General features: G+C 35.2%; 1 protein-coding gene across 1 annotated transcript; it reads left to right on the forward strand.

The window, feature by feature from the left end:
• Positions 1 to 69: 69 nt before the first annotated feature.
• LOC138329019 (uncharacterized) lies at positions 70 to 26,269 on the forward strand. The gene is given in 11 exon segments (XM_069275718.1): positions 70 to 189; positions 4,424 to 4,606; positions 5,787 to 5,997; positions 6,870 to 6,959; positions 7,144 to 7,167; positions 7,169 to 7,231; positions 7,757 to 7,941; positions 8,796 to 8,854; positions 10,122 to 10,184; positions 19,529 to 19,651; positions 21,542 to 26,269. Coding segments are annotated over 10 exon segments (4,512 nt in total). The 5' UTR covers positions 70 to 189; positions 4,424 to 4,445; the 3' UTR covers positions 25,075 to 26,269.
• Positions 26,270 to 26,527: the final 258 nt, after the last annotated feature.

A 26,527-nucleotide genomic window follows, 5' to 3' on the forward strand; every position in this document is an offset into this window, starting at 1 on the left:
AATTTTGAACTTAAATATATTAAATAACGATTAACGAGAATTATAAAATTTCGCGGGAATTGGCGCGAGATTCGAAAAAGAAAGTAGGCCCCCAGAGTAAGTTACAGTAGGTACAATGTAACACGAGTGGCAGTTTTCACTCCAAACACCAACGAAATAGCGGATAGGGACGTAGATTGTAATGTTACAGTACGTATACCAAATGGATAATTAATTACTGTTAAAAGATCAACGTTATATTTGACACAGGAGACAATTTACAATTACAGAAGACAGCTTGTTGTTTATACTATATATACGTACCCGGCCTACTATACCTTTCGGCCGGGTACGAATTGGTCCCTATGTGTCGTAGTGGAGCATAGCCCGAGATACTCTGGCCGTGACACCAGACTTAGACATTATGACAGATAGATGTTTAGGCCAGAGCGCATTAGTACTCGAAAACCTGGAATAAGCCGACACCCGTTTGGTATTGGGCCAGGTACTCTCCGATTCAGACTACTTACAAAATATTAACACCCAGAATCGCCACTTACCTTGGTCTTTTCAACAAACGAATAATATATCTACTCATAGCCATCCATTTCATCACGCATGCACGTTCTATTGTGTCAAAACAGTGGTTTCTTTTCCGCAACTTTAAATTTCCCTCGTCGTCTTCGCCATTTTCTCGTAGTATGCAAATCATCTTTAATCTTGACAGATTGCTATATTTGAGTAGATATGATATTCATTTACTGTATAGACTAAGATTAGTGGTGCTTCTCGGTGGTCAGTCTGAATCGGAGAGTACCTGGCCCAATACCAAACGGTGTGTCGGCTTATTCCAGGTTTTCGAGAACTACTGTGCTCTGGCCCTAAACCAGACATCTATCTGTCATAATGTCTAAGTCTGGTGTCAGGGCCAGAGTATATTATTTTTGTCCAAAACAAACATAACTACCACTCTTAATATCTACCGTACCGCTCACAAGACGTCAAATTCACAATTTGTGGACTTGCCGTATAAATTCCCTTCAGAAACACGTTCATATGTATTATGTAAAAAAATAATGCATCGATCGATGAGAATTTGATATTTTATGTGCTTCAGTTTTATTGCCTAGTAGGTAAGCGATATCAAACAAGTACGATAAAAATGCAAACAAACGTTTTATAATGGTTTGCATAATCATTACTTTGCTCCATTAGCAGTAATAGGCACCAATTGTAGCTCTAAAGACGACACCATTTTCTGTCTGAAAGTCTTTTGAGCTACAATATTGCAGCTAGTACCAAAGCAACTGAGATTTAGAGTCAGGGCCGATTTAAAGCAGGATGTTTGAAGGCTGATTTTACTCTGGACCGTTTGAACCAAATACCACATCTCCGATTGAACCAAATACCACATCTGAGTGTATACCTCTAGTCTTTAGGATAATCTGATAAGTTACCCATACCGATACAGGATAATATTTGAAATAAACATGCAAGTTGTTTTTTAAAAAAAAAGGTGCCAATCGATTTATGATCTTAACATGGCACCACAGCTGAAATAACATTTATTTAGCACATACATTGTATATCAGTGTCTGCCATATTTAAGCATAAACTTCAAACTGTTTCAACTTTTAACTTCAAGAAAGTCTACTTTGTAACCCCATATGAAGAATTTAAAGGTTGATTTGCATATTTTGACCTGTTCCTTCTGATGGTATAGTCAGATTTTTGACATTTTGAATATCAAAGAATTTAGACGTGCTAATATGGCTTGAAATGGGAGTTCAAAATCGGGAGTCTCCCTCCACAATAGGGAAGGTTGGCAAGTATGTTTAAGCTTTCACTTTTTGGCATCCTTAAGATTTATTCACAATCCTGAATCTTTTTTTCTTACATTAGGTATACTGGTTTTACAAAATTAATTCCACTTTTATGGCAGTCAATACACCCATAGTGCCTTTTTTATAATGATGCCGTGCATGGGAATGGGTGATTGTTTTTCAACCCTTGTTAAGTTGGTGCCATAGCAGTTGGGGCTGAATTTTATGTTGACGCTTTTCCAGTGTCTTTGTAAAAGTCACAAACTATTATAATTCACATTTCTTTGCTTATTAATTACTATGGAATTAAACATATCATTTAATGATTTGCACAGATTGTCCAAATAGTTAATAATGTTATATATATTACAATAAATGGTGTTATATCGTGGTATATATATGTGTAATTGTTTACAAAAAATATATAAAAATAATCTATTCGCCTTTGGTGCATGCGCAATTCAGTACTCATTCCATTAAAGCATATAGTGGACAAAGGATTTTTTTCGGATGCAATTAATTATTATTTCATGTTTTTAAGTCGAAGTAAAATTAGAAGCTCAAAACTTTTCAATGGAGGTAATGGTGTAAAGTAAAGTAACTTTTTTAACTGATGAATTAATCTAATTCCCCGTTTTTTCATCAGCCACTGTTTTTGATAGTGAAAAAATAGCATTTGTCAGCGTGGAGCAACTTTAAAGAGTTAAATACTTGAAACTATAACTTCTTCTGAATAAATGAGCTTTGCTGTAAATCAAACAGCTTTCTTTCTAAATGGCGCATATATATGTTTAGTAAACAGCTCGCTATTGCATCTGACCTTGGACCATATAAAATTTATAAATATAATATAAAAATTTAAAAAAAAAATCGTACCTTAGACCCTATTTTGGAAAATTGCCAATGTAACTTTAAACCAATATATTTTTTGAGCTTATATATACCGCTCAACCGTGTATGTTACAGGAACGTTTTACGAAGCTATCAAGGTATAGTGTTGTTGTCTGTTCGATGGTTATATGACGTGATATTGAATTAAAAAAAAACATTATTGAAACTTTTTTCTCATGTGTATGCTATAACAAAATCTTTCGTTCAAAGTGTGACCATAGTCAAATCACTAGATTTCTTTGAAGTCAACATTGTTTGCGCTACACTACATGGTCAGAAAACCATGGGGGGAACTTCCAGAGTACTTCATTGGCTGTCGTAACAGGTATGTACCAATGCAACTGAGATTTAGAGTCAGGCCCGATTAAAGCAGGATGTTTGAAGGCTGATTTTACTCTGGACCGATTGAACCAAATACCACATCTGAGTGTATACCTCTAGTCTTTAGGATAATCTGATAAGTTACCCTTACCGATACAGGATAATATTTGAAATAAACATGCAAGTTGTTTTTTAAAAAAAAGGTGCCAATCGATTTATGATCTTAACATGGCACCACAGCTGAAATAACATTTATTTAGCACATACATTGTATATCAGTGTCTGCCATATTTAAGCATAAACTTCAAACTGTTTCAACTTTTAACTTCAAGAAAGTCTACTTTGTAACCCCATATGAAGAATTTAAAGGTTGATTTGCATATTTTGACCTGTTCCTTCTGATGGTATAGTCAGATTTTTGACATTTTGAATATCAAAGAATTTAGACGTGCTAATATGGCTTAAAATGGGAGTTCAAAATCGGGAGTCTCCCTCCACAATAGGGAAGGTTGGCAAGTATGTTTAAGCTTTCACTTTTTGGCATCCTTAAGATTTATTCACAATCCTGAATCTTTTTTTCTTACATTAGGTATACTGTTTTATAAAATTAATTCTACTTTTATGGCAGTCAATACACCCATAGTGCCTTTTTTATAATGATGCCGTGCATGGGAATGGGTGATTGTTTTTTAACCCTTGTTAAGTTGGTGCCATAGCAGTTGGGGCTGAATTTTATGTTGATGCTTTTCCAGTGTCTTTGTAAAAGTCACAAACTATTATAAATCACATTTCTTTGCTTATAAATTACTATGGAATTAAAACATATCATTTAATGATTTGCACAGATTATCCAAATAGTTAATAATATTATATATTGTTTACTTAAAGTGAACAGTCAAGCAAGGATGGCTAAAGTCGGTAAAAATGGTGTGAATGTATCCAGTATAATTTCTTATGAAATGGAAAAATAAAAATCTCTAGTCAAAATCTGTCGGCGTACGAAGAAATTAATTTAAAGTATGAAAATTCTACGGCTCACTTTGGGTCCATTTAAATTTCCCGCAGCCTCGCTTTCAATGCTTTTCAACTTTTTCTTTACTTAACAACTTGGGAAAAAAAACTTGAAAAAATGTTGAGTAACTTTTGTGAAAATGTACGCATTTAGATAGTCAAATGGACGAGAATTATAGAGGTAGGAGTATTTTGGTATGAGGAGTATTGGTATATTTTACCTCTGATTTTTCTTCAGCGTCATTGATTAGCTGATATCAGCTAAATCAAATTCAAAAATGGCCACCCTTGATAGGTCATACACAGTAACTTTTACAAGAATCAAATTTTGTGAATTTACTTTAGAAGTTTTGCTAACATCTGTATAAGAAATACATGTATATATATGGTCTGTGCAGGTTGCATTGATGTTCCACCAAGATGGGTGTGCTCAATCTGTGGCAGATTTTAGACCCAGTTAAACAGCATCAAGAATTATCAGAACTGAAGGGCCAGGTTTTAGCTGTGGATCTTAGTATATGGGTGTGCGAGACACAATGTGTGAAGCAGATGCAAGGAGTAGTTTCAAAACCTTTCCTCAGGTGAGAAATTGTGTGGTCTTATGTAATCAGTAGATGCAAGGAGTTTTAAAAAACCTTTCCTTGTGTAATTAGAAGAATTAAGGTGCATATTCTTTGTTAAGAAAAGAGGTGTTTCTGACTACATTTCTTCAGGTAAGCATGACTTTTTCTAAGTTAATGCAAGATCTCACTGTCTTCTTAATAAATGTAAAGAAATATTAAAAAAAATTCTTCATTTTTGAACTACAACTTGGATATAGTGGACATATTTACAAAAAATGATGATGATTATAACATAATTATTTTCATTCCCCATGAAGGTTCCTACAAGTTGTTTTTAAGATACATGTATAACAAAGTAAAGTAATCCCCTTGGTTCCCATGTATTTATTCTAACTGTGTTTCACTGTAATGGGGTTCTTCTCAGTAAAGTTACAGCAGGTAACATCAAAACAGGTAAAACAGGTTTTAAGTAAAGCTAGGTGAAAAAGAACATTCCATACTAAGATTGCTTATTTTTGATTTTCATGTAATATTTAACTATTGATGTAATTGCTTCAATTTTGTGTCGCCTGCAACGCAAGGGCGACACTTAGGTATCACTATGTCGGCCTCGATGTAGGTGTCGGCGCTATCGGCGTAGGCGTCTGGGAAACGGTTTCCGTGCGATAACCATTTTCAACAAAATTTCATAAATTGCTTTATATCAATGAGATCTCGGATGAGTTTAATAATGGTCAAAATACTTCAATATTCACAAGAGTTACGGGACTTTAAAATTGTCAAAACATGGTTTCCGCTATATAACTTTAGTATATATTGTTCGATTTCAACCAAATTTGGTGTTATGCTTTATATCAATGAGTTCTAAAATGGGTTTGATACTGGTCAAAATCCATCAATATTTGCAAGAGTTACGGGATTTGGTAACTTCACCTCATTATTAACAATATTTTCAACTGTAAATAACTATTTTTTGTGATGCTGTGCAGGCGACACATCCTCTTCTGTGGAATTCTTGTATTTTTAATATGTAATCTTTCAATTTTGTTATATCAAAAAGTAAAAAAATGTTTATGGGATCATAATAACTTGTTATATTTAACTGGATCAGATGGCCTTAAAATAGCTGATAGATGTAGCAAGGATATGAGCAACTTCCTCAAAAAAATCTTCTCTTTAAAACTCAAATCTTTTTCAGAAATCTGTTTTTCCGAATTCTACATCTACTACAGCTTGGGGTACATTTGGTGTTTGTGGTAGAAGGGGAAGCACCAGATCTGAAGAAAGGTGTCATGCAGAAACGCCAACAGGACAGGTTTCGTAAAGACTTTGGTGGTCAGTCTTACCGAGGTCCAAGAGGAGGTGGAGGTAAAGGAGGGAGACGTAACTTTGATGCCCGTCTCCGAGAGGTAATCAGTAATATTCTAGATCTACTATCAATTGTTAATAATGACTGCACCCTTGATATTCCAGGAGTTACTATCAATATCCTTATATAACCACTCCTTGTCTATGTTATATTAAAATGAAGACTCTGTGTGCAACAATAGATAAGATAGATAATTTAGTTATTTGATGTACAAAATGACGTACATTAAAAGAATGAAATATGGTACGATATATAGATTTCAATTTGGGCAAGTTTTTTAAGTTTTTTTCTTCAAAAGCTTTTGGCTTTGCCATGACATAGTCCAGGAATGGATATAATGATAGTGATAGTGACCCCTGGAATATTGAGGATGTCATAAATGAGGATTCAACATTCATTTATATGATAAGAAGGTATTGTTTTTATAGTGTAATTAAACTTATTTGCAGATTGATATACACAGAAACTTGATGACCTCACATTCTACTGTTATTGCGGACATGATTTACATGTTCATTAGATACTAGTTTTGCAATGATAATCATGTATTGACATTTCAATGTGTGTACTCCTGTGTTGAAAATGAATTAAATTAAAATACACTGTCAATATTTTCAGGATGTTTAAATGGACAAGGTGTATTTTAAGAGACTTTACATTAATACATGTACTGATATTGATAATTTGGTCTGTAATGCCCTGAATGTTGTTTATATTCTCAGTGTTGTAGGATGTTGGACTGCCTTGGTATCCCCTATCTCCATAGTAACAGGGACACCTGAGATTGTACTGCCTTAAATGTTGTTTATGTTTTCAGTGTTGTAGAATGTTGGACTGCCTTGGTATCCCCTATCTCCATAGTAACAGGGACACCTGAGATTGTACTGCCTTAAATGTTGTTTATATTTTCAGTGTTGTAGGATGCTGGACTGCCTTGGTATCCCCTATCTCCATAGTAACGGAGAAGCTGAAGCTTTCTGTGCAGCTCTGAATGCAGCTGGGGTAATTATAAAACATGAGAGATAGTTTTTCGATGTGTACGTTTGTTTCTGATGGTAGTGGTTTCATCAATTTGGTTTTCACAGATAGTCCTTTTTATGTCAATGTCAGCACAACTTTTTATTTCTAAGCATGAAATTTATGTGAAAATTCAGAAAACCAATCTATATTGTGTTTTGTTTTACAGCTTGTTGATGGTTGCCTGACCAATGGATGGCGATGCCTTCCTGTATGGAGCCCGAACTGTATACAGGAACTTTACTATGAACACAAAGGTATGTTATCATATTTTGGTGGGGTTGTTAATATAAACAAGGTATAGTAACAATTTATGTGTTGGGTCATTTTCAACATGTAATCGTTTATGTTCTTCGTTTAATATTCAGTTCAAATCCCTCTTGGGGCAGTTGTCAGGTACGGACCATTAGTTGATGGCTTTTCTCTGATTATTCGAACTTTCTTCCACCATCTTCACCTGGCACATCCTTAAATTACCCTGGCTGTGAAAGGACATCAAACTAAAACAAACCTCTTGTTCTACTAAGAAGTTTCAAGTGACATATTACAACCACATTTTATCTTTCATTGTTTTCGTTGTGCATTGATCATTTGACTGAAAAATTAGAAGCAATGATTCACACAAATTCTTCATTTATCTATTTGATCAGTAACTTGCTAAAGGAAACAACTCATTGTATATTTACATGTATGTTCAATTTAAATGTATTCAAGGTCACATGTGTCACAGGCCTTCAATGAAAAAAAATGTGCAACATTTTAACTGACATGTATCGTTGTAGGATCCCCATGTGGAGAGTTACATTATGGACAATATAGAAAGTCGTCTTGGCTTGGACAGAGAGAGGATGGTTGCCATGGCTTTACTCTTGGGCTGTGACTATTTACCTAAAGGGGTGCCAGGAGTTGGTGTGGACAAAGCCATTAAACTGATGACAAGTTTACAGGGCTATTCCATTCTAGACAGGTGGGTTTCTGAGATAATTCTTGGTCATAAATCATATAAAAAATAATTTGATAATCAGAAATGATGTTCAGAAATTGACTCAAATTATCATACAAAGCAATACAATAATGTACATATGTAACTATCAATACCTGCTCCAAGGGTACAAAGCTGTAGAAAAGTGACTGAAGGTCATTCTAGGGATTTCCAAAAATAAAAAAAAAAATTATAAAAAAAACCAAAGTTGTAGGTTCCACAAGTGGCAACAGCATGTCAGTTGTTGATCAGATTAAAGTTTTTGTTGCTAGTGGTTCCACAAATATGTCTGACACATTCCTCGGAATATGTGTTGACATCAGATTAAAGGTTTTTATGTTGTAGGTTCCACAACAAGTGGCAGCATGTTCGCATCATTGAATGTCATTGAGCATGTTGTGTTCCACTAGTAATGTGTTGACACATGAATGTGTTGGTCAGATTAAAGTTTATGTTGTAGGTTCCACAAGTGGCAACAGCATGTCAGACATTGAAATGTGGTGATTCAGTTGAAGTTTATGTTGTTGGTTTCAGATTAAAGTTATGTTGTAGGTTCAGATTAGAGTTTATGTTAAGTTCCCACAAGTGGCACAGGCATGTCAGACCATTGAATGTGTTGGTCAGATTAAAAGTTTATGTTGTAGTTCCATAAGTGGCACAGCATATCAGACATTGAATGTGTTGGTCAGATTAAAGTTTATGTTGTAGGTTCCACAAGTGGCGCCGCATGTCAGACATTGAATGTGTTGGTCAGATTAAAGTTTATGTTGTAGGTTCCACAAGTGGCGCCGCATGTCAGACATTGAATGTGTTGGTCAGATTAAAGTTTATGTTGTTAGGTTCCATAAGTGGCGCCGCATGTCAGACATTGAATGTGTTGTGGAGGCTCTTGGATTCTGTTTTACTAATAAATTTTCCATCAGATAGACCAAAGAACTATCTTTACTTAAGTTTAAAACAATTCCACTTTGTTTTCATACAGGGCCTTTATTTTTATTTTTTACCAAAACACTCTTGCAGCATTCAGATTGACCCTGAAAAATGTGTCAGTGTTGTAGTTTATAAATTTATAAAATGTTTTTTATGGTCAGATTAAATTAAGTTTAATTTTGTAGGTTCCATCAAGTGGCACAGCATGAGTCAATTACATAAATGTGTTGATAAGATTAAAGTTATGTTGTAGGTTCCACATAAATAATGATTTTTTTTGATTGACACTGAATGTGTTGATTTAAGTAAATTTTTCAGATTAAAGTTTTAAAAATGTAGGTTAAAATAATGTGTTGTTCATTTCATGTACATAATGTTACAGCATGAACCATGACATTGAAGACAGATAAATTTAAGTTTATTTGAATTGTTGATCAGATTAAAATAACTTTTGTCCACAAGGAATGAGTTAGGTATGCAAATTGAAATGTTGTTGGGCCCATTAAGGACATGTTAATGTTTTAAGGTGTCAACTTTTGTTGTAGGTTCAATAACAGTTCAGGACATTGGTTTTATACCCATGGTAAAGTCTGTAATTATGAAGGGTAATCTTTGCATTCAGATAGAAGATACCAGAAAAAAAGTTTTAACTTCAATGTTGTGTCAGAAAGTTTAATTGTAGTTCCCAAGTTCACATATGTCAAAATCTTGTTTTAAAATCATGTTCAACCCACAAAAGGGTCCCTTCATGTCTAAACACTGAATGTGTTTCTCATGTTTAAATTTGTTGAAAATGTTTAAAATTTTCCACAAATTGGGCCATGACAAACGCGGAATGTTTGATCAGTGTAATGGTTCCACATTAGTGACCTGATGATGTTGCCATTGGTCACAAATTGGGGTGGATGACTTTTATCTAAATGTCAGGTCAGTCTTGAAAATGTAAATAATGGTGTAAATCAGACAGGCACTTTTGCTTCAGAAATGGTGTCAGTATAGATCTTATAACAGCTTCATTGAATGTGTAATGGTCTTATTAAAGTTTTTAGGTAAAAAATAGGTTCAGATCTAACAAGGCTTCATTATTTCATAGCTGATATAAAATAATTGTGTCATAGAAGTTGAATGTGTTGGTAGATTTTGAAACAGGGCATTTTTTATAGTCCAGGTAAAAATGTTTGGAGGTTCCACAGTCATACATTTTCTATTGGTTCATTAAACTTTGACTTTTATAGGTTCAGGTCTAGTCACAAGAGTCAGAATTGTGTCAAGTATAAAGATTAGGTTTATTATTCCAGGTAAATAATGTCATGGTCAGTAACCATCTATAATGTGTGTTTCTTTCAGATTCAGGAGAATTATTTTGAACAGGTTCCATAAGTGGTCAGTTATAGATGTAACAGCTTCATAGTCAGGTAAATAATGGGTTGTTTTTGATCAGAAATAAAATTGCCTTTCAGATTAAGATCTAACAGGCTTCTTATTGTGATACCAGGTAAATAATGGTGTCAGTTATAGATCTAACAGGCTTCTTATCAGGTAAATAATGGTGTCATTATAGATCTAACAGGCTTCTTATAGTCCAGGTAAATAATGGTGTCAGTTATAGATATAGATCTAACAGGCTTCTTATAGTCCAGGTAAATAATGGTGTCAATTATAGATCTAACAGGCTTCTTATAGTCCAGGTAAATAATGGTGTCAATGGTGTTATAGATCTAACAGGCTTCTTATTAGTCCAGGTAAATAATGGTGTCAATTATAGATCTAACAGGCTTCTTATAGTCCAGGTAAATAATGGTGTCAATTATAGATCTAACAGGCTTCTTATAGTCCAGGTAAATAATGGTGTCAATTATAGATCTAACAGGCTTCTTATAGTCCAGGTAAATAATGGTGTCAATTATAGATCTAACAGGCTTCTTATAGTCCAGGTAAATAATGGTGTCAATTATAGATCTAACAGGCTTCTTATAGTCCAGGTAAATAATGTTTGATCAGTTATAGATCTAACAGGCTTCTTATAGTCCAGGTAAATAATGGTGTCAATTATAGATCTAACAGGCTTCTTATAGTCCAGGTAAATAATGGTGTCAGTTATAGATCTAACAGGCTTCTTATAGTCCAGGTAAATAATGGTGTCAGTTATAGATCTAACAGGCTTCTTATAGTCCAGGTAAATAATGGTGTCAGTTATAGATCTAACAGGCTTCTTATAGTCCAGGTAAATAATGGTGTCAATTATAGATCTAACAGGCTTCTTATAGTCCAGGTAAATAATGGTGTCAGTTATAGATCTAACAGGCTTCTTATAGTCCAGGTAAATAATGGTGTCAGTTATAGATCTAACAGGCTTCTTATAGTCCAGGTAAATATCACGATGTCAATTATAGATCTAACAGGCTTCTTATAGTCCAGGTAAATAATGGTGTCAGTTATAGATCTAACAGGCTTCTTATAGTCCAGGTAAATAATGATGTCATTATAGATCTAACAGGCTTCTTATAGTCCAGGTAATAATGGTGTCAATTATAGATCTAACAGGCTTCTTATAGTCCAGGTAAATAATGGTGTCAGTTATAGATCTAACAGGCTTCTTATAGTCCAGGTAAATAATGGTGTCAGTTATAGATCTAACAGGCTTCTTATAGTCCAGGTAAATAATGGTGTCAATTATAGATCTAACAGGCTTCTTATAGTCCAGGTAAATAATGGTGTCAGTTATAGATCTAACAGGCTTCTTATAGTCCAGGTAAATAATGGTGTCAGTTATAGATCTAACAGGCTTCTTATAGTCCAGGTAAATAATGGTGTCAGTTATAGATCTAACAGGCTTCTTATAGTCCAGGTAAATAATGGTGTCAATTATAGATCTAACAGGCTTCTTATAGTCCAGGTAAATGTCAATGATCTAACGCTTCTTATAGTCCAGGTAAATAATGGGTCATTATAGATCTAAAGGCTCTTATAGTCCAGGTAAATAATGGTGTCAGTTATAGATCTAACAGGCTTCTTATAGTCCAGGTAAATAATGGTGTCAATTATAGATCTAACAGGCTTCTTATAGTCCAGGTAAATAATGGTGTCAGTTATAGATCTAACAGGCTTCTTATAGTCCAGGTAAATAATGGTGTCAGTTATAGATCTAACAGGCAGAATATGGTGTCTTATAGATCTCCAGGTAAATAATGGGTGTCAGTTATAGATCTAACAGGCTTCTTATAGTCCAGGTAAATAATGGTGTCATTTATAGATCTAACAGGCTTCTTATAGTCCAGGTAAATAATGGTGTCAGTTATAGATCTAACAGGCTTCTTATAGTCCAGGTAAATAATGGTGTCAGTTATAGATCTAACAGGCTTCTTATAGTCCAGGTAAATAATGGTGTCAATTATAGATCTAACAGGCTTCTTATAGTCCAGGTAAATAATGGTGTCAGTTATAGCTCTAACAGGCTTCTTATAGTCCAGGTAAATAATGGTGTCAGTTATAGATCTAACAGGCTTCTTATAGTCCAGGTAAATAATGGAGTCAGTTATAGATCTAACAGGCTTCTTATAGTCCAGGTAAATAATGGTGTCAGTTATAGATCTAACAGGCTTCTTATAGTCCAGGTAAATAATGGTGTCAGTTATAGATCTAACAGGCTTCTTATAGTCCAGGTAAATAATGGTGTCAATTATAGATCTAACAGGCTTCTTATAGTCCAGGTAAATAATGGTGTCAATTATAGATCTAACAGGCTTCTTATAGTCCAGGTAAATAATGGTGTCAATTATAGATCTAACAGGCTTCTTATAGTCCAGGTAAATAATGGTGTCAGTTATAGATCTAACAGGCTTCTTATAGTCCAGGTAAATAATGGTGTCAATTATAGATCTAACAGGCTTCTTATAGTCCAGGTAAATAATGGTGTCAATTATAGATCTAACAGGCTTCTTATAGTCCAGGTAAATAATGGTGTCAGTTATAGATCTAACAGGCTTCTTATAGTCCAGGTAAATAATGGTGTCAGTTATAGATCTAACAGGCTTCATATAGTCCAGGTAAATAATGGTGTCAATTATAGATCTAACAGGCTTCTTATAGTCCAGGTAAATAATGGTGTCAAGTATAGCTCTAACAGGCTTCTTATAGTCCAGGTAAATAATGGTGTCAGTTATAGATCTAACGGGCTTCTTATAGTCCAGGTAAATAATGGTGTCAATTATAGATCTAACAGGCTTCTTATAGTCCAGGTAAATAAATAATGGTGTCAGTTATAGATCTAACAGGCTTCTTATAGTCCAGGTAAATAATGGTGTCAGTTATAGATCTAACAGGCTTCTTATAGTCCAGGTAAATAATGGTGTCAGTTATAGCTCTAACAGGCTTCATATAGTCCAGGTAAATAATGGTGTCAGTTATAGCTCTAACAGGCTTCTTATAGTCCAGGTAAATAATGGAGTCAGTTATAGATCTAACAGGCTTCTTATAGTCCAGGTAAATAATGGTGTCAGTTATAGATCTAACAGGCTTCTTATAGTCCAGGTAAATAATGGTGTCAGTTATAGATCTAACAGGCTTCTTATAGTCCAGGTAAATAATGGTGTCAGTTATAGATCTAACAGGCTTCTTATAGTCCAGGTAAATAATGGTGTCAGTTATAGATCTAACAGGCTTCTTATAGTCCAGGTAAATAATGGTGTCAGTTATAGATCTAACAGGCTTCTTATAGTCCAGGTAAATAATGGTGTCAGTTATAGATCTAACAGGCTTCTTATAGTCCAGGTAAATAATGGTGTCAGTTATAGATCTAACAGGCTTCTTATAGTCCAGGTAAATAATGGTGTCATTATAGATCTAACAGGTATAGTCCAGGTAAATAATGGTGTCAGTTATAGATCTAACAGGCTTCTTATAGTCCAGGTAAATAATGGTGTCAGTTATAGATCTAACAGGCTTCTTATAGTCCAGGTAAATAATGGTGTCAGTTATAGATCTAACAGGCTTCTTATAGTCCAGGTAAATAATGGTGTCAGGTTATAGATCTAACAGGCTTCTTATAGTCCAGGTAAATAATGGTGTCAGTTATAGATCTAACAGGCTTCTTATAGTCCAGGTAAATAATGGTGTCATTATAGATCTAACAGGCTTCTTATAGTCCAGGTAAATAATGGTGTCAGTTATAGATCTAACAGGCTTCTTATAGTCCAGGTAAATAATGGTGTCAATTATAGATCTAACAGGCTTCTTATAGTCCAGGTAAATAATGGTGTCAATTATAGATCTAACAGGCTTCTTATAGTCCAGGTAAATAATGGTGTCAATTATAGATCTAACAGGCTTCTTTATCCAGTCCAGGTAAATAATGGTGTCAGTGTTATAGATCTAACAGGCTTCTTATAGTCCAGGTAAATAATGGTGTCAGTTATAGATCTAACAGGCTTCTTATAGTCCAGGTAAATAATGGTGTCAATTATAGATCTAACAGGCTTCTTATAGTCCAGGTAAATAATGGTGTCAATTATAGATCTAACAGGCTTCTTATAGTCCAGGTAAATAATGGTGTCAGTTATAGATCTAACAGGCTTCTTATAGTCCAGGTAAATAATGGTGTCAATTATAGATCTAACTTATAGTCCAGGTAAATAATGGTGTCAATTATAGATCTAACAGGCTTCTTATAGTCCAGGTAAATAATGGTGTCAGTTATAGATCTAACAGGCTTCTTATAGTCCAGGTAAATAATGGTGTCAATTATAGATCTAACAGGCTTCTTATAGTCCAGGTAAATAATGGTGTCAAGTTATAGATCTAACAGGCTTCTTATAGTCCAGGTAAATAATGGTGTCAATTATAGATCTAACAGGCTTCTTATAGTCCAGGTAAATAATGGTGTCAATTATAGATCTAACAGGCTTCTTATAGTCCAGGTAAATAATGGTGTCAATTATAGATCTAACAGGCTTCTTATAGTCCAGGTAAATAATGGTGTCAATTATAGATCTAACAGGCTTCTTATAGTCCAGGTAAATAATGGTGTCAATTATAGATCTAACAGGCTTCTTATAGTCCAGGTAAATAATGGTGTCAATTATAGATCTAACAGGCTTCTTATAGTCCAGGTAAATAATGGTGTCAGTTATAGATCTAACAGGCTTCTTATAGTCCAGGTAAATAATGGTGTCAATTATAGATCTAACAGGCTTCTTATAGTCCAGGTAAATAATGGTGTCAATTATAGATCTAACAGGCTTCTTATAGTCCAGGTAAATAATGGTGTCAATTATAGATCTAACAGGCTTCTTATAGTCCAGGTAAATAATGGTGTCAGTTATAGATCTAACAGGCTTCTTATAGTCCAGGTAAATAATGGTGTCAGTTATAGATCTAACAGGCTTCTTATAGTCCAGGTAAATAATGGTGTCAGTTATAGATCTAACAGGCTTCTTATAGTCCAGGTAAATAATGGTGTCAGTTATAGATCTAACAGGCTTCTTATAGTCCAGGTAAATAATGGTGTCAGTTATAGATCTAACAGGCTTCTTATAGTCCAGGTAAATAATGGTGTCAATTATAGATCTAACAGGCTTCTTATAGTCCAGGTAAATAATGGTGTCAGTTATAGATCTAACAGGCTTCTTATAGTCCAGGTAAATAATGGTGTCAGTTATAGATCTAACAGGCTTCTTATAGTCCAGGTAAATAATGGTGTCAATTATAGATCTAACAGGCTTCTTATAGTCCAGGTAAATAATGGTGTCAATTATAGATCTAACAGGCTTCTTATAGTCCAGGTAAATAATGGATGTCAATTATAGATCTAACAGGCTTCTTATAGTCCAGGTAAATAATGGTGTCAATTATAGATCTAACAGGCTTCTTATAGTCCAGGTAAATAATGGTGTCAGTTATAGATCTAACAGGCTTCTTATAGTCCAGGTAAATAATGGTGTCAATTATAGATCTAACAGGCTTCTTATAGTCCAGGTAAATAATGGTGTCAATTATAGATCTAACAGGCTTCTTATAGTCCAGGTAAATAATGGTGTCAATTATAGATCTAACAGGCTTCTTATAGTCCAGGTAAATAATGGTGTCAGTTATAGATCTAACAGGCTTCTTATAGTCCAGGTAAATAATGGTGTCAGTTATAGATCTAACAGGCTTCTTATAGTCCAGGTAAATAATGGTGTCAATTATAGATCTAACAGGCTTCTTATAGTCCAGGTAAATAATGATGTCAATTATAGATCTAACAGGCTTCTTATAGTCCAGGTAAATAATGGTGTCAATTATAGATCTAACAGGCTTCTTATAGTCCAGGTAAATAATGGTGTCAATTATAGATCTAACAGGCTTCTTATAGTGTCCAGGTAAATAATGGTGTCAATTATAGATCTAACAGGCTTCTTATAGTCCAGGTAAATAATGGTGTCATTATAGATCTAACAGGCTTCTTAGTCAGGTATAGTCCAGGTAAATAATGGTATCAATTATAGATCTAACAGGCTTCTTATAGTCCAGGTAAATAATGGTGTCAGTTATAGCTCTAACAGGCTTCTTATAGTCCAGGTAAATAATGGTGTCAGTTATAGCTCTAACAGGCTTCTTATAGTCCAGGTAAATAATGGTGTCAGTTATAGATCTAACAGGCTTCATATAGTCCAGGTAAATAATGGTGTCAGTTATAGATCTAACAGGCTTCTTATAGTCCAGGTAAATAATGGTGTCAGTTATAGATCTAACAGGCTTCTTATAGTCCAGGTAAATAATGGTGTCAGTTATAGATCTAACAGGCTTCTTATAGTCCAGGTAAATAATGATGTCAATTATAGATCTAACAGGCTTCTTATAGTCCAGGTAAATAATGGTGTCAATTATAGATCTAACAGGCTTCTTATAGTCCAGGTAAATAATGGTGTCAATTATAGATCTAACAGGCTTCTTATAGTCCAGGTAAATAATGGGTCAATTATAGATCTAACAGGCTTCTTATAGTCCAGGTAAATAATGGTGTCAATTATAGATCTAACAGGCTTCTTATAGTCCAGGTAAATAATGGTGTCAATTATAGATCTAACAGGCTTCTTATAGTCCAGGTAAATAATGGTGTCAATTATAGATCTAACAGGCTTCTTATAGTCCAGGTAAATAATGATGTCAATTATAGATCTAACAGGCTTCTTATAGTCCAGGTAAATAATGGTGTCAATTATAGATCTAACAGGCTTCTTATAGTCCAGGTAAATAATGGTGTCAGTTATAGATCTAACAGGCTTCTTATAGTCCAGGTAAATAATGGTGTCAATTATAGATCTAACAGGCTTCTTATAGTCCAGGTAAATAATGGTGTCAGTTATAGATCTAACAGGCTTCTTATAGTCCAGGTAAATAATGGTGTCAGTTATAGATCTAACAGGCTTCTTATAGTCCAGGTAAATAATGGTGTCAATTATAGATCTAACAGGCTTCTTATAGTCCAGGTAAATAATGGTGTCAGTTATAGATCTAACAGGCTTCTTATAGTCCAGGTAAATAATGGTGTCAATTATAGATCTAACAGGCTTCTTATAGTCCAGGTAAATAATGGTGTCAATTATAGATCTAACGGGCTTCTTATAGTCCAGGTAAATAATGGTGTCAATTATAGATCTAACAGGCTTCTTATAGTCCAGGTAAATAATGGTGTCAGTTATAGATCTAACAGGCTTCTTATAGTCCAGGTAAATAATGGTGTCAGTTATAGATCTAACAGGCTTCTTATAGTCCAGGTAAATAATGCAGTCAATTATAGATCTAACAGGCTTCTTATAGTCCAGGTAAATAATGGTGTCAGTTATAGATCTAACAGGCTTCTTATAGTCCAGGTAAATAATGGTGTCAGTTATAGATCTAACAGGCTTCTTATAGTCCAGGTAAATAATGGTGTCAGTTATAGATCTAACAGGCTTCTTATAGTCCAGGTAAATAATGGTGTCAGTTATAGATCTAACAGGCTTCTTATAGTCCAGGTAAATAATGGTGTCAGTTATAGATCTAACAGGCTTCTTATAGTCCAGGTAAATAATGGTGTCAGTTATAGATCTAACAGGCTTCATATAGTCCAGGTAAATAAATAATGGTATCAATTATAGATCTAACAGGCTTCTTAAAGTCCAGGTAAATAATGGTGTCAGTTATAGATCTAACAGGCTTCTTATAGTCCAGGTAAATAATGGTGTCAGTTATAGATCTAACAGGCTTCTTATAGTCCAGGTAAATAATGGTGTCAGTTATAGATCTAACAGGCTTCTTATAGTCCAGGTAAATAATGGTGTCAGTTATAGATCTAACAGGCTTCTTATAGTCCAGGTAAATAATGGTGTCATTATAGATCTAACAGGCTTCTTATAGTCCAGGTAAATAATGGTGTCAGTTATAGCTCTAACAGGCTTCTTATAGTCCAGGTAAATAATGGTGTCAGTTATAGATCTAACAGGCTTCTTATAGTCCAGGTAAATAATGGTGTCAGTTATAGATCTAACAGGCTTCATATAGTCCAGGTAAATAAATAATGGTGTCAGTTATAGATCTAACAGGCTTCTTAAAGTCCAGGTAAATAATGGTGTCAATTATAGATCTAACAGGCTTCTTATAGTCCAGGTAAATAAATAATGGTGTCAGTTATAGATCTAACAGGCTTCTTAAAGTCCAGGTAAATCACGATGTCAATTATAGATCTAACAGGCTTCTTATAGTCCAGTATGAAGGTTCTATAATTAACAAACAATCCTAGGGTTCATTAGATGCTGCAGAGCAGTTCCTATGAATTTGTAATCTGATACATGTATATCACATCGGAGGTATCCATGACTAAAAGACAGTCCTTGCTAGATTGATTTTGATTACTCTAACAATTTTAGAGCTAAAGCATGATCAGAGATCTTTGAACATTCTGTTGTGTCGACAGTCAGCAAAATAATGTCCAATAAGAAAACAGCTGACCAGTCCGGCAGTCGACTCTTTTTTGATGAAAATGTTATTTACTATTTGGTACCTGGTTTTCTGCTGGGCATTATGGAAAGAACAGCTATCTATTCAACAATCTATTCAGGAAATTTATGAAATAATCTGGTGTTTTAAAGCAGGGAACTTGAAAAATCTTAGACTCTATAATGACAACTTTTTGTGACTTAATCTGTGATTGGCTAAGTCTAAACTTAGGATTTGTTCATGAAATTGAGGCCATTACCTGGCTAGTAGTGTATGTCATGGTAAGGGACTCCCATTTCACAAAAAATGTTTAATTTGTGTACAAAAATGTACAAAATGTAATGGAGTAGAACAGAAAAAACAAACGAACAGTTTATAATTCTGTATTAACATATTGCACATTATTTTTGTCATTAATCACATTTAAAGGTGATTATGATGTCATAGTGACTGTGATGCCCAGTCCAGAGGCAAATTTTAGTACTCGCAAATGTTATGTCATATTTTCCAGCAAAAACAACCTGAGTTCGCTCACAAAATAATGACACCACTATCAATACATACCTGCAAGGGTAGATAACTTTAAGATATGAATCCTTTGGATTAAGATGACAATTATCTGATTGCTTAGGAATTTTCTAACTTAATATCTATTTTTTTATTTTTCTTAATATTTCCTTTGCAGAGACCGACACTATCTCTCCTCAGACTGTTTACACCACCATAGAAACACAGGACCTGTTTTCTAAGTGTTTTCCACAGTTTGTTCAGCAACATGATGAACTAATGGCTGCCAAAAAGACAAAAGGTGAGATATACATTGTATATTGATCATTCTACTTTATAACAGTTAAGTATATATCTGGTGGTTCTATCGAAGGATAAAGTTTAATAAGGTATTGATATTTAGAGTGAATCTTGATTTGTACAATTGATACTGTAAACAGTAACAGTAGTTTGGAATGCAGACCATCATATGTTATTCGTCTGTATAGCTTCAAATTGTGTGTGATGTACTCAATCTATCGAGAAAAATAAAGTTGAATAGCCTTTTTTTGAAAGAAACAGCCTTGATACTATAAATTCACAATGAACATACTCAATTCATGTAAGAGTTATCTCTCTTCTCCCATTTTATTGTTAGCTGGTTTTCGTGCATGATGATATTTTTTAATGGGTTTTTTGACCAATCAGAGTGCTTTTTTCTGTGCATTCCTTATTTCGGTACAGAATCAAATTGCTGCAAATAAGATGAAAAGAAAAAGTGACCATTATGTTGCATTTTCACAAAGTGTAATCAATTTTCATGCCACGCTACAGCCAGTTTTTAAGCAAAAATGTGCAAGTGACCACAAAAAGAGTAGCATAATTATTTTATTGAAAAAGGTGTGGTAATTGTGTATATCATAATGGGGGAAATATCTTTATTTTATCATAAATGGGGGAGAAAACTGTAATTCATCAGAAAAGAGAATGTTAAATATAATGGTTTCACACTGAAAAACACATTCATGTGATAAAATATTGTGAGATCATTTTAACTGTGTTTTTCTCTCAAGCCAGATATTAACATTCTGCTAGATATGTAAAACATGTTGTTTATACATACAGTCAAACCTCGATGTATCAAAGTTCAAGGGACTGTCAGAAAAACTTCGAAACATCGAGACTTCGAATTATTCGTGGTTGAAATTAGACCGATGTTTTTTTTTTACCATGACCAACTGAAGTAGTTGTGTAAATGTCGTCTCCGTTCCGTAAACTTTATAATCATTGTATTTACCAAAAGCAAAACAAAATAAAAACAAAGTATGCAATTAATCACATGTAATCCTATCATTAGCAATACATATGTATATTATAAACAAGACTCACGTGTACTAGGCCTTACCCATGTACAAGTGTTCGTTTGGTGACTATTTAAGCGATGGTTAATATTACGGAATGAATATAAAAACGAAAACACGTTGTAAAAACAAAACTAAAAAGGAGGAACCGAAAGCGCTACAACACCTACAAAATACTTTGATTTAGAATGATCGATTTGCTCCAGTATGCCAAAGTTGTGCAATGTAACAGTTTTGAGTATGAGTTACTAATAATGTGGCTCGCTATTTACAGTTCCGTAAATTCTACAAACCGCTACCAATGGCGGCTGCTAACATCAAAAACGACTAACTGTATCTTTGCCGTACTAATGATTTAATAACGCAGCTTGTAAAACCAAAGCACCGGGTATCGGACTGATTAGTGATATTAATTATCTTGATGATATCAAGCTAGCAACACAAGCTGTCATAATCCCTAATGTCCGATGAAGGGCCGTCGCAAGACAGCTAGTAGGTGTGACAGCATGCCGCGGGGTATCGGCGAACACCTGATCTGAACAGGTTAATTTTTATTCGAATCATCGAGTGTCAGTTACCTATAATTCTATAACAAATGGTCCATGAAAAAAGTTCGATACATCGAGAACTTCGAGTCATAAAACTTCGATTCATACATGGGTTAGTTAGTAATGTTATATAGCGAAGAAATTCGGGACCAGACAAAAAGTTCGATACAGCGAGAAATTCGATTCATCGAAGTTCGAATCATCGAGGTTTGACTGTACTTGTTTGGTATACTGTATCATACTTGTATATTCTTAATCATTATTTGTAACCCTGAGGTCAACTTACATTATGCTAAATTTCAGGCAAATCAAAGAAGAAAAAGACTGTTGAGGATGGTGATAGAATAAACTCACAGGACCTTGACGACAAAGTCAAGCTTTCACAGGACCTTGATGATGGAGTCAAACTTTCACAGGATCTTGATGATGGAGTCAAGCCTTCACAGGATCTTGATGATGATTTATCTCAGGCTGTACAAAATCTTAGTCTTACTGAAGTCATGGGAAATCATGTAATGAAAGAAAGGTTAAATGAGGAAAAAACGTTAGGTATTGAACAGAAAGATACTCGGCAAAAGATGAAATGTGGAACAAATAGAAATACTGAAAATGATCTTGACTACAAAATGGCGAGCCTTTCTCTGAAGTTACCAAAACATGTAGAAACTATAAATAGTACATCTTCTGCAAATGATCATACTGAAACATTGGATAAGGCAGAAAAGTTAAAATGCATCAGTCAGAAGGACAAATGGAAGGTCAAACAAAAGGTCAAGGTCAATGGGGCATCAGATTTTAACCTATCAGACTTTACATCAGACCTATCTATAGGTATTAAAAGGGATGTGAGGGACATACACAGGAAAGATAAAGATTTTAGCCTTAATAAAGAAAAGCTGAGAGAGACAGTAAAGGAAAATGATGTCTCCAATAGAAAGACTGACTCAGATATATTATCACATGTTAATATGGAAGAGTTAAGTGGGACAGATGAGGAAAGTAGTGAGGATGAGGAGCAGGGATACATACCATTATCACAGAGAGTTCAGATGAATCTGAAGAAATCTCTCAGTAAGAAACATTCTTCCAAAGATAAAAGCTTCAGTATCAGATCAGGTCTCAGTACTCAGGATAGAACGCAAACTTCAGAGACTTTAACACAGACATCAATCAAACTCTCAGTTAAAGGAATTAAATCTAGTAAAGATAGTAAATGTGTAAAGAGGAAAGAATCTTGTGTGGAGGACATACAAAGCTCAGTGACAGATACAGACAGCAAGACAGGTAAGGGTGATAATTCCTGTATAGTGGAGTGTTCAGCATCGACAGGAGAGGAGGGTACTGGGGTACCACTCAAGAGTTCAGTATCGACAGGAGAGGAGGGTACTGGGGTACCACTCAAGAGTTCAGTATCGACAGGAGAGGGGGGTACTGGGGTACCAAACAAGAGTTCAGTACCGACAGGAGAGGAGGGTACTGGGGTACCACACAAGAGTTCACTATCGACAGTAGAGGAAGTTACTAAGATACCACTCGAGGTATCAGACTGTTATATTACTGACCAACAAGCGTGTGGTGTTATCACCAGGGACAATATCACATCAACAGAACATATAGGAACAGATTCAGTATCTGTTAAGGAAAACATGACGCGTAGCAGCCTTAACCCTGTGAATGTAAAAATGAAATTAGCAGCAGATTGTGAAACAAAACAGGAACAGCTGCATAGCAATGTCCATATCACTATTGAAGACGACTCAGAAACATTTCCAAGTATAAGCCAGTCAAACAACCTCCCTGATGTCTCAAACATGTCTCCATGTATAAGACTATCCAACACAGATGTCTCACAAGTGTCTAAACGTGTCTCACTGTTATCTCCATGTGTATCAGAGTTGTCTTCAGGTGTCTCGAACATGTCTCCATATGTAAACTTATCTAGCCCACATCCTAATGTTTCTTATGTGTCTCCATGTGGAACCGATTCACATAGTCTCAACACAGGTCAAAACTGTAGTTTGGATCTTTTTAACTCAAATGATTTTAGTTGTGTAGAGGGAATCAATTTTACAATTTCAACTCCTAATTTGACTCATTGTGTGACAAAGCGTGCATGTGGAGAAGCAGTCAAACATGTGTGTCCACATGGTACTAGGAATACACCACTGTATCGTCGCCTAGGCAACTGTCGTCCAGTGCTGGCACAGGAAACACCATGTCAAGCAGAACGTAGTGTGAACTTTCACCAGTCTGTACTGGACCAGATAAGTATTACAGCTAGTCCTCACAATATCACAGATGATTCCTTGTACCTAACATTTGGTAAAAGTGTCCTTGACTTTGGCAACTTTCAGATTGATTCCTCACTACTTAGGACTATGGATGGTGGCCCCCATACCAGTATCGACCAATCACAGGATATTTCAGGTTTGGCAGATCTATCATGTACTTCTGACAACTTGTCTAAGAGTATTTCATGTAACCAACGTGATTTGATGGATAAATCTAAGACTGACAAACATTGCCTTTCATTAAACCAGAAAGATTCGTTTTCCATGTCGACAACTGACACAAAATCTTCTGTCCTAGACTGCCTTGACTCTGATAGAATCAGATATCATCAGGAGTGTCAAGCTAGGCAGCCACTACACAGTGCTGAAGAATCTACAGGTGCCTCTGACAATACAGAATTTAAAGACAGTAACCTTGACAACACATCATCCCCTCAGCAAGACAAAGAACTGTCCCAAACGTCACAAGGTTGTTATGGTAGCTGTTTCAAAAGCAACACTGCTACTAACAAGGTGCCATGCCCTTTCCAACACAATAGACTGTCCCATCCTTCACAAGATCATCACGGGGATTACTGTTTCCAAGGCAACACTGGTACTGACAAGGTGTCATCCCCTCATCAAGATAATGGGCTGCCCCTAATTTCTCCAGATCACCACAGTAAAGGTTTACCAGGCAACACTGATATGGATGGCAGTCTGGGATTCACTTATACTGATAATGATAAAAAGGATCAGTGTCTGTCAGCTTCAGAAAACTTAGAGGATGGTGAAACGGAGAAAGAGAAACAGTCTGGTCAGTCAGGTGTTGATGGAAAACTCGTAAAACTATGTCCTGATAATACAGACGATGCTGATTCACCATTTTATCACATAACACAACAATTGGTGACACAGATCAGGACTGAACCATCATGTCCTGACCAGCAGAGAAAAGGGTCCTTAAACAAAAAGGATAGGAGACTGTACATTAAGGAGAATTTTACCAGCTCTTTAGATAGTATGTCTTCACCATGCCCCGTGAAACAGTACAAGAAGACAATAGATAATAAAGAGAACATTGGCCTGAAGTGTGTGTCCGTGTCTGATGGTGAAAATGGTGATTTGGCCAAAACCATTGACTTGGACATTGATTCTGATCCACCACTACTGGATGAAAGTCTAGAGAACTTGACCAGTCTCTCCAACACTGTCTATTCACCAGGCAAAGTTCTACCAGCCACAAAAAGTTTTAGAGACAAATCATTGATTTCTAAATATGGTGAGGATTCATTAAATTCAAAATCTTCATATCATATTGGTGATAAATCTGTGCCTGGTAGAACTAAATCTGTACTAAGGAATGATACTCAGTCTACAAACAGTGGTAGTAATTATACTGATGTGACAGTTGAGGTTGAACATAGCCCAGTGGCATTAGCTGATCGACTACGTGCTAGACTCAGAAAAGCTTCTGATCACTCTATACTTAGGGACATCACAGGTAGGCGACAACAGGTGGGGACAAAGGGCAGGTGTAAAAGCGTACAAAACATAATTGATTAAATATGCTTAGAACAATATCATTACTGTGAATTTAATGTTAAACTTGTTTCTGTTTATATACAGTAAGACAAGGCAATATTTTGAATTTAATAAATTCAGGATTATAGCGAAGTAAATTAATTCCCTGTCAAAATTTCTGAAAGTTGTTTATAAATGTGTATAACCATCCTCTATACTCCAGGGGTTACTGTCACTGAGGTCATATCCACCCTGGAACTAACTCAGATTAGAAATGGAGGCAACAGAAGACATAGGTAATTTGATCATTTGATGTACACCAAAGGAACTGTAAAATGGTAGACTGTGGTTGACTGTGTTGCTTGGAAGTTGGGCATTGCTCTCTCTGTAATCTTTAAAGGAAGTTTCTACTAGCATGTGAATCAGTCAGTTTTTAGCCCATCATCATCAGATGTTGGGCTATTAAAATCGCCTTTTCGTCCATGGTCTTTGGTCTGTCCCTCCTTCTGTCCATCTTTCTGTCAGTCCATCTTTCCGTTAACAATTCTTGTTACTGCTATTTCTCAGAAAGTACTAAAGCGCACTTTTTCAAATTTCATATGTAGGTTCCCCTAGGACCCTAGTTGTGCATATTACATTTTGGGACTGATCAGTCAACAAGATGGCGGACGGGCTGCCATCTTGGATTTTGATAGTTAAAGTTTAACAAGCAGAAAAAAGATCCCTTTGTCATATGGCAGACATAGATCATTCTTTGGTGGGCCCCAAGATCCCTCTGGGATCTCCTGTTTTATCCTGAACTGCCTCCGGTTTAAGTCCAGGGGTGGATATAATGTTAGTGATGGCAACCCCTGGAGAATCGAGGATGGTGTATAACAAATTATGCTTATCATAGAATGAAGTAACTTCGTTTGCCCCCAGATATTCTTTATAATGTTTTACTGTAAAATGATTTTCTCTCTTTTAAATGGACTTTGGATTTCTTGTTTGAGAGTGCTATATTTTTATGAAAAAAAAAAAATATAAAAAAAATACAGATCATTTTACTGTTTTATATTTTCTGGTTTCTATTTTTTTACCATTATATGTACAAGCAATAATAAAAGTTTAACATTGGTTTGTCTGTGGTGTTATCAACTGAATTCTGTGACACATTCTGGACTTGTGTGTGTGTGTGTTAGATGAATGCAATATTAATGTTTTGAAATGAACAGGATGTGAATGAAGGTCAATCTATTACAGTAATGAATGTACATGTATCTGATTAATAAATTATGAATTTCATTTTATCTGATACATTATTTTCAGGCTGAAACCTGAAAGCCTATTTTGATTGTATCTGAACTATGAACTATAAAGGGGCCGTGGTGGCTGAGTGGTTGTGATGTACCGACATATTACCATATGCCCTTCACCTCTGGGTCGCGAGTTCGAATCCCATGTGGGGCAGTTGCCAGGTACTGACTGCTGGTTAGTGGTTTTTCTCCGGGTACTC

This window comes from Argopecten irradians, chromosome 8 (genome assembly GCF_041381155.1).
Source record: "Argopecten irradians isolate NY chromosome 8, Ai_NY, whole genome shotgun sequence".
NCBI classification, from domain to species: domain Eukaryota; kingdom Metazoa; phylum Mollusca; class Bivalvia; order Pectinida; family Pectinidae; genus Argopecten; species Argopecten irradians.